Source organism: Cyprinodon variegatus, unplaced genomic scaffold, assembly GCF_000732505.1.
Source record: "Cyprinodon variegatus isolate N-32 unplaced genomic scaffold, C_variegatus-1.0 Scaffold113, whole genome shotgun sequence".
Taxonomy (NCBI): domain Eukaryota; kingdom Metazoa; phylum Chordata; class Actinopteri; order Cyprinodontiformes; family Cyprinodontidae; genus Cyprinodon; species Cyprinodon variegatus.
Genome location: NW_015150566.1, coordinates 201,952 through 210,635, shown reverse-complemented (window position 1 = coordinate 210,635; position 8,684 = coordinate 201,952). Strand labels below are relative to the sequence as shown.

Genomic DNA, 8,684 nt, shown 5'->3' with positions numbered 1-8,684 from the left:
GGATGGATGGATGGATGGATGGATGGATGGATGGATGGATGGATGGATCAGGAGGTGCTCCATGCACATCTCACCAGGGAGGCCCAAGGGACAACCCAAGACACAATAAAGGGACAATGTCTATCGGCTGGCCTAGGTGAGCCAATGGAGCCAAAAGAGGTTTCTGTGGGGAGGAAAGTGTTGGAGTCTTTCCCTACACTGCTGCCCCCTTGTCATGGATAAGAAGAAGATGATGCATATATTTATGAGCAGGGGTAATTCTCTGAGGTTGCATTAGAAAAAGGAGCGTTTGTGTCTCACCCCCACTGTGCTAGGAAGCCATACTCAATTTTCATACTCAATTTTCTGCACACATTTGAAGGGACACGTTACTGATGAACACTTCACCAGTTTAAAATACTTTAATCTAAGATTAAAAAAGGTAATTAAACCTCACCTGGGTCATTATTGGAAACTTTAGCAGCTAGTAAGCCTGGAGGAGGCCCATTTGTTATCAGAACATACCAGAAGAAAGACATTAATAATGATTCATGACCTTGTGCTCTTGTTTTTGGTTTTCTTTTTGTCATTTCTGATCGCTTCATGATGAGTCAACAAGGATGGTCTAGGTCTTTTATAGCTCTTTATTCTTTTTCTGTTTTTTTATGTTTGAGCTGTTTTGTTGGAGTTTGACTCATTTCCTTTGTGGCTTATAGTTCCTCAGTTAGGTGTGTAATCGTCATCCTCCCTCAGTTGTCCTGCTCTTCTTCAGCTGCTCATCATTAACCTAAATGTCCTCCCCCAGTTTCTTTTTCTCTAATCATACCTCCAGGGTATATAAGCTTTCTGCTTGTTACATGTTTTTTTTTTATTTCTTATTGTCAGTCCACTCTGATTCTATGACCTCATATTTAGCTCTAAATTTTTAATATGAAACATTTCAAAGTCACCACATTGCCCAGTCTCCTTCCTACACTTTTTCCCCATGTCAAACGCTAACCTTAACACAACGACAGTGAAAACAGACTGGCGGCAATCACGTATTGCCTACCATCAATCTGCAAAGGCCATTTTCAGGCAATCTAAAGTCCATACAATGAGAGAGAATGTTTTTTTCTAATGGAGAACATTTAAGAGAGTCAATCTTCCTAGTAAATTAACCCTGAGAGCAGAGCTTATAATGCTCAGAAAATTGCAATAAAGCCTGAAGCTTCATGTAGGACTAAAGGTCTTAGTTAGCATGGTAGACGTCAGTTAATGGTGCACAATTTAAATAAGACCAAACTGGTATTTCTGAGCAGCTGTTGGAATAAGTGGCTAAGGCAATGAAACATAAGCTTTTATGTTACATCTACATGAACCACAAGAGGAATTTGTTTGGACAAAAAAAATGAACAGATGTTTGGCTACATGTGTGATCTGATGTATTATTTCCACAAAAACATGTCATAACAACTAGGTGGTGGAAAAGGTATGGTATGGAATTGTTTTGTTTGCTGTTTTGACCTACACTACACCAGGGGTTAGGGCATTAAAACAATAAGAGCCATTGTGACCTTTGACTTGCTAAAAAAATTTAGTTTAGAGCCACAAGAGAAACAAGATTCTTTAAAGAATAAATTGCTTCACAAAAAATCTGACTTTATTTAACAAAATTGCCATAACTGCTTGGTATTTCTTTTTTTTCTCACTAAGTTTTAAGTCACTGATCATTTATTCTTTAACTTTGGACAAAAATAATAGGTTAAAAACTTAAAAAGAAATAATTAAAAGAGGGTCTAAAGAGCCATGGGTTGCTTAAACACCAAAGCAAGAAAGTTTACATCCAGGGAGTTCTCCAACAACTCCTCTCCATGTCAGAATACTTGGAGCTTAAGGTAAGACCCTCAGCACCTGAGTCTTGTCCAAAACTGGGTTAAGCAATTGACGATTCAAACCTTTTCGTAGATTGTTTCTCAAATGCAAAGCAAGAAACTGTTTATGTGAGAAAGAATCTGCTTAACCAAGTTACGTTCAGCTACTGCATTTTATCTTGATTTGTTCTCAAATTACAAACTCTACTTTTGATTTTTTTTTGTGAGATATAGTGATTTTAAATGCTGCTTTTGGTGCTTTTAAATACATATATTAGATTGGAATAATTATAGAAGCTGGTGGAGACCTGGGATCTCCTTTGTTAAAGATTGCCTGGGATTTATACTAAAAGTCTACATACGCTGAAAACCTACAAAAAATGGCATACGCCAAAACAAATGTTTCCGATTTATCAAACCATGCACAAGTATAATAAATCACTCCTGTGCTCAAAAATTCCAGTAGCAAAGCACTGTATGACTGCCATTGTCTATCTAAATTAGTTGAATAAATAAGAAAATACAATTGTATTTTGTGTTTTTAATAGGTTCTTCTTCTCTGGTTGCAGGTGCAGACAGAGCTAATGAGGAAGTTTCGCAGCTGGAGAACAGAGACAGACATTTTAGTACAGTGACTAGCTGGGCTTGACCCTCGAGTTGAAACTTTTTCCATCGCTACGGTCCAAGATCGCAACAGGTCCTCTATATCCCCAACCAGGGCAATGCCTGACAATTCCCCAACTCCAGACAACTCACAGGTTTTTGGACGCTGTGATAGGACGATTTCTCCACCAGCAGATGGTTTGGTCGAGCAACCTTCACTAGCAGGAAGTGAAGGACAAGCTCTGCAGCCCAGGAGTCAGAGGGAGAATGAACAGACATCTGCAGGAATGCAAGTGTCCTTCCTCATTCATCTTAAAGACCCTGTTGAGTGTCCCCCTAATGTTGTTGACACAAACCCAGAATGAAATTTCAATCATTGTCGGTCTACGCACCTAATTCTTTTTGATTTGTTTTGACCGTCCTGAAATATATACATTACATAATATATACATTATACAGTGTTTGATTACAATGTTTTTTTGCATTAGAAAACAATTTCTGACAGAAACCCTGCAGCATTGCGACTCAATAGTTTCAGAGAGTGATTTAAAAAACTTTTAAAACAATCAGCACCTCAAAAAAATCAGTTCTGCAAGCTCTTTATAAAACAGAGGTACAACAATGCTTGGGACTTTATTTTTCAATTCATTTTGGGGTTTTTTTCAATTCAAAAAGTTTATTTCAAACCTGCACACATTTTACAATACATATAATGACAAACAATACATGGCTTGAAAAGGGGATGAAAGAAGCAAAAGCTTATAACCTGTGGTGATACAAAGATAAAGTCTTGTTTTGGCATTATGTTTTGTATAAGGCAAGTCTGAGTTTAAAAATGTGTCTTTCACCAAAATCCTGAAAATTTCAATTCAGTATTGTCTCTTTCTCTATATGGTACATCTTTCTGTAAACAAAGCCATATTTTAAATGTCTGATCATCTGTATTTAATTACATTTTTAAGAGCTATTTACAAAAGATACAGTGGAAAAATATTAAAAGCTGTTATAGCACTAATTGCTCTTATCTAGATGCAGAACATTGCAGTTAGCAATTCTAAGTCATTCTAAAAACTGGAATTAACATTTTTCCTAACTGAAGTTAAGACCTTACATCTAAATATCTTTTTCCAAATTTGGGTTCTTCAGTTTCTTAAACAAGTTCTCTTGTCCATTTCTCATCAATGTTCTTTTCTTTTGAGGCGTTTCTAAGGAAGCAAACATAATTATGCTTAAGCTTGTTTTTGCTTGTTAGAATTTATTTATTTTAAAGTTAAGGATGTTTGTGTTTATATTGACTGTGGTTCAGAGGGTAGAAAAGTTGTCTTGTAATATCAGAGTTGATGGTTTGCTTGTAGGTTCCACCTGCAACATGTCAATGGGCCATTTTGCAAGGCATTTAAATTCAAGTTATGGCAATGTCAATTTTATCTATATATTACATTTGATACAGATACCCTTGATGGAAATGCTGTTAATTAAACCAATATGAATATACAAGATAAAAAATAAACAACATAAAACAATGATAAGAAATAAGAACTGGTAAAATACCAACAGCTACTCAAAATAATAGAAGAATCTGCTGTTAAAGACCAGTGACAACAGAGAGGTTTTTAACAAAGACTAAAAGAAAGACTATTCCATTGTCTTGGCACAGCCACAGCAAATGCTTGGCCCCCTCTAGTTTTCAACCATCATCTCTGCACAACCTAAGTTACTTGATTTGCTGATTGTGTTGACCAACTGGAACATAGACTCGCAGATGCTCGGAAAGAAAGAGGGGATCTATGCCATTAAAACATTTGAAAACCAACAAAATCTTAGAGCAAATCCTGCAGCTAACAGGAAGCCAGTGTTAAGAACCAAACATGGGATTCATGCACTCAAGATTGTTCATCCTGTAAGGAAACAAGCTGCAGCATTCTGAACCAACTGCAAGCCATAATTGGAGGCCTGAATATAAGGAGTTACACAAATCCAAGCAACAGATAACGAAGGCATAAATGGGACTCTCTGGAGCAACATGAGGCAGAAGGTGCTTAACTTCTCTAAGCAGATGCAATGGGGAAAATGAAAGGCTACATACCAATCTGCATATCAATGTATGGATGTCTGTGTGATTATGTGAATGTTGTTCTAGCGTTGGGCACTTTGAGTGATTGGTATGACTGGAAAAAGGCTGCATAAATTCAGACTATTTACATTGTAAATGCATGGGTAAAGATGTATTTTAATAATCACAATATGTATTCCAAGTAGCTGGAGTCCTATGCACTTTTCACAAGAAAAGAAAATTGTGTTAAATGTGTCTGTCGCTTTGGTTTTTGTTCTTTCATAAACTTCATTACCCAGAATCCCTCTGAACTTGCGTCATGTCGTCACGTCAATCACGTTCTCCCTAGAAACAGCGGAGGCTGAAGCGGGAAGAAAAATAAAGACTGAAGTAAGGAAAGTTAAATGCGGCTCATAGAATGTCAGAACTGTAGAAAAGTATTTTTCATAACGAATGGAGTCCGAAACGTTATAATTTTATAAACCAATTTAGAAAAACAGAAGGAGCTTTTGTCCCGCCGTTTGTTTCGTAAACTGAATGAAGGTTTGCTAGCAAAATAACAAAGTGAAGCGTCAACAGGTTGCCTTATTAACAGCATCTTTCAATGGCCTCAGCTGGTAAGAACAAACCTTTCCTTTCTCAGCTCAGTCCATATCTTCTAACAACAGCTTACACTGCGGTAGTTTAACAGTTGTTTATAAGTATAATGTGTGTTGTCGCTCTTTTGATTATTGCAGGTTGGCAGCATCCTTATGTAAACATATTCAAACATGTTAAAGTTGAGGAATGGAAGAGGTCTGCTAAAGTTGGGGATGTCACGTCATATATGGTAACTCCTCTTCTACCTAATGTCTATTTGGTTGCCTTTCACACCTATAGATTGGAAGGTTTTGTTAATTCGGGAATTTTAAGGTTTTGTTTTAATTTTTTTTTTTACAATTTTCTCTATTCAGCCCAAATTAATTGAATGATATATTTGTATTTCCTTAAAATTACAACTATTTATCCAGGATTCAATTTACAGTGGATCTTCTCTCAGCCTTTTAAGTTTGGCTCAGTAACACGTTTTGTTACAGTTCCTATTCAAAATATTTGCATATTGTGATAAATGTCATTATTTTCCATAATGTAATGATAAAACTGGAACATTCATATGTTTTAGATTTATTGCACGCTAACTGAAATATTTCAGGTCTTGTATTGTCTTAAAAATAAGGATTTTGACATACAGCTCAGGAAAACCCAAAATTCCTATGTCACAAAATTAGCATATCATGAAAAAGGTCTCTAAACGAGCTATGCACCTAATCATCTGAAGCAACAAATTAACTCTAAACACCTGCAAAAGATTCCTGAGGCCTCATTGACAGCTTCAAGCAAGAGGAAGTGACACAGAAAGATATTTCTGAACGAATAGGCTGTTCTCAGAGTGCTGCATCAAGGCACCTCAGTGGGAAGGAAAAGGTTTGGCAGAAAAAGCTGCACAACATGAAGAGGTGACCGGACCCTGAGGAAGATTGTAGAGAAGGGCCGATTCCAGACCTTGGGGGGCCTGCGGAACTGTGGACTGAGTCTGGAGTAGAAACATCCAGAGCCACTGAGAACTAGTTATGGCAGCGTTATGCTGTGGGTTTGTTTCACTATGAGCACTATTGGTGCATTGTTTAAAGCAGATAGTTAAAGAAGATGGAAAACTTTAAAGTTTCTGAAATGTACCTCAATTCAATTGCTTAATAATTGAAACTTGAATACAAATGGATACAGCATTAAGTTTTATTAACAGCCAAAAACCTCAGGCTGGTTGAAAACATGAACATGTTTGAAACACAGGTCAGAAAATCTGCCACTGCCCTTTCTACCTTGAAAGATGGTCAAATACTAAGATGCAATTATTTTATAGGTTGATGCCCATGGTTTATATGGAAAAACAAATTAGGAAATCTGAATATCCATCCCCTGGAAAACAACAGTTTCAATCGTTCATTTAAAAAAGAAAAATGGATTGGACATCCCTTTACATCAGGATTGTTTGTTCACCTCAGACCAAAACTGGATATATCAACCCTGAAATAGATCTCAAAATGTTTGCATTTTAAATTTAATTGAACATTTATTTTAAGCTTGAAATAGAGTACCTCATTACTTGCCTGTCTTCTTTTGACCTCAATAAAAATAACTGCATTTCCTTTAACAATCAGCTTTTGTCCTAAGAAATTTGGTTACGATGTTTAATATGGAAGTTAGGTCCCCCTGAAGGCAGCTGTGCCTCGAAACATCCCTACCGGTTCCTTTCCTGGGAGCAAGTTATTTTCTACTCTTAACTCAAACTGGGTAAAACCATATAAAAAAGGACTATAAAACAGGAGTAAAAAAGTAACAGCATTTATTCCAGGTCAGGTCATTACAGGACAGAGAAATGGCTTGGAGTTTGCACAGCTGTGGGCTCAAAAAATGTCTGCGAGCGTCCGGCAAAGATTAAGTGCCGAACAAGGTCATTTCCTCCTTCTTATACCTCATGAGTCCATATTTTGCATCAGGTGGATGCCTTAGATGTCTGTATCAGAAACTGACACGCCATCCATGCCTTAAACATCATGCATGTTGCCTCTTTACCCCAGGATTACACAGAGCTCTCCTTTATCAGTCTGGCTCCAAGATGTGACCATATCCTGTGTATTTTTAAAGACACGAAGGCTGTCCTGATTAGATGGCCTCTGTACACACAGTGACATCCACCATGTGAAGAAATGCCTTCTACTCTGTCCAATCTGGCTAACAAACTAACAATGAACATAATGTATTAAGAATAAACCTAACAACGATCATCACTTGCATCAAACTCAGGTTCCTGTCTGTTTATGTCTTTGCAGGATAAGACATTAAAATGTTCAGTGTTTCGCATCAAGGGTCCTGTTCCAGCCAACAGCTACATCCTAGTTCCCAAAAATCCAAACCACTCTCTGGGGTTGACCGGTCGCTACTTCTACCTTCTCTTTAGGCCCACTCCTGGAAAATACTTTATGGTCCACCTTGATGTTGCTGTACAGGTACAAGACATACTTATACAGATTTAGTTGAACAAATGACAAATTAGTTTTTTTTTCTTAAATCTAAATAACATTAACTTATCACTCTGCTTCAATGTGTTCTGCAGGAGGGTCAGTTGGTCCGTATCTCCTTTTCTAACATGTTCAAAGAGTTCAAGTCCACGGCCACATGGCTTCAGTTTCCATTCGTTTGTGGCGCTGCAAAGGATTCAGTTTATGAGAATACTTCAAGATCTGCACGGCATGGTAATAAAATCCACAGGGCTTTATTTATCCAAGGGTGTTGAAATATTTACACCACATAATAATTAGTTTTTATTTTTAATTAAAAAAAATTGCATGCATAATATATTTATACCACTTTATTTCTTCTTTTTTTCATTTTGTCAATATAGCCACATATTTGAATATCATATAGACCATTGTCAATTGCCGTGATCTTTAACTTTTGATAAATTTCCATTTGGATTAAGGTCTGGACTTTGTCTAGACATTAACAAGTTAAATGGTCCAAAAAATCTGCTTTACAAGTCACAAATTGGCAATATCATCTGCCTCCGTTCCACTGCAAACTGAACAGCACATAAAGAGCTTTTGTAATCAAGAAGAGTATTTATACAACCTCTGGGAAAAATTTGACTCATTTCTATTTTTACGTGATTGTGAAGCCAGATTGCCAAATCCCATTGGTCCAACAGGAACCTGAATGACCGCAGCATCTGGTTTTTTAAAACAATTTACCAAAGACGGATAGATTTACCTAAAGACATAACGATTTAAAAACATATATTTGTGTATATTAGAAATTGCACAAGTTAGATCAGTTACTGGGCTTTATATATTAACTGAAGTGAACAAATTGTGAGAATTAAGCAATAAATTAGGGCTGCAACAACGAATCGATAAAATCGATAAAAATCGACTTTTAAAAGCGTTGGCAACGAATTTCATCATCGATTAGTTGTGTCGCGCGATTAATGCGTCATCCGCTGCCGCCATTATCACTGCCACTTGACTGAAGGGGAAGAAAAAAAAAGATACGGCAGAGCGAGTCAGCGCCGCAGGTGCGCAGTGTTTCCAACTCAGCGACTTAGTCCGTTTATTTAGCGCCTTTTCAGACCCCTCCAGCGACTATTTTTTTTTTTAAAA

At 37.0% G+C, this 8,684-nt stretch overlaps 2 protein-coding genes across 2 annotated transcripts in view; both read left to right on the top strand.

Annotated features, from left to right (window-relative positions):
• LOC107085001 (glucagon receptor-like) overlaps window positions 1-2,674 on the top strand; it is a 12,231-nt gene extending 9,557 nt beyond the window's left edge. The window contains exon 12 of the mRNA XM_015375100.1: window positions 2,402-2,674. Within this exon, the coding sequence (XP_015230586.1) occupies window positions 2,402-2,467 (66 nt within the window). The 3' untranslated portion in view covers window positions 2,468-2,674. The remainder of the gene's footprint in view (window positions 1-2,401) is intronic.
• Window positions 2,675-4,850: 2,176 nt separating this feature from the next.
• The window catches only part of wdr90 (WD repeat domain 90), a 33,448-nt gene continuing 29,614 nt past the window's right edge, over window positions 4,851-8,684 (top strand). The window contains exons 1-4 of the mRNA XM_015375072.1: window positions 4,851-5,105; window positions 5,226-5,317; window positions 7,359-7,535; window positions 7,643-7,781. Of these exons, the coding sequence (XP_015230558.1) occupies window positions 5,093-5,105; window positions 5,226-5,317; window positions 7,359-7,535; window positions 7,643-7,781 (421 nt within the window). The 5' untranslated portion in view covers window positions 4,851-5,092. The remainder of the gene's footprint in view (window positions 5,106-5,225; window positions 5,318-7,358; window positions 7,536-7,642; window positions 7,782-8,684) is intronic.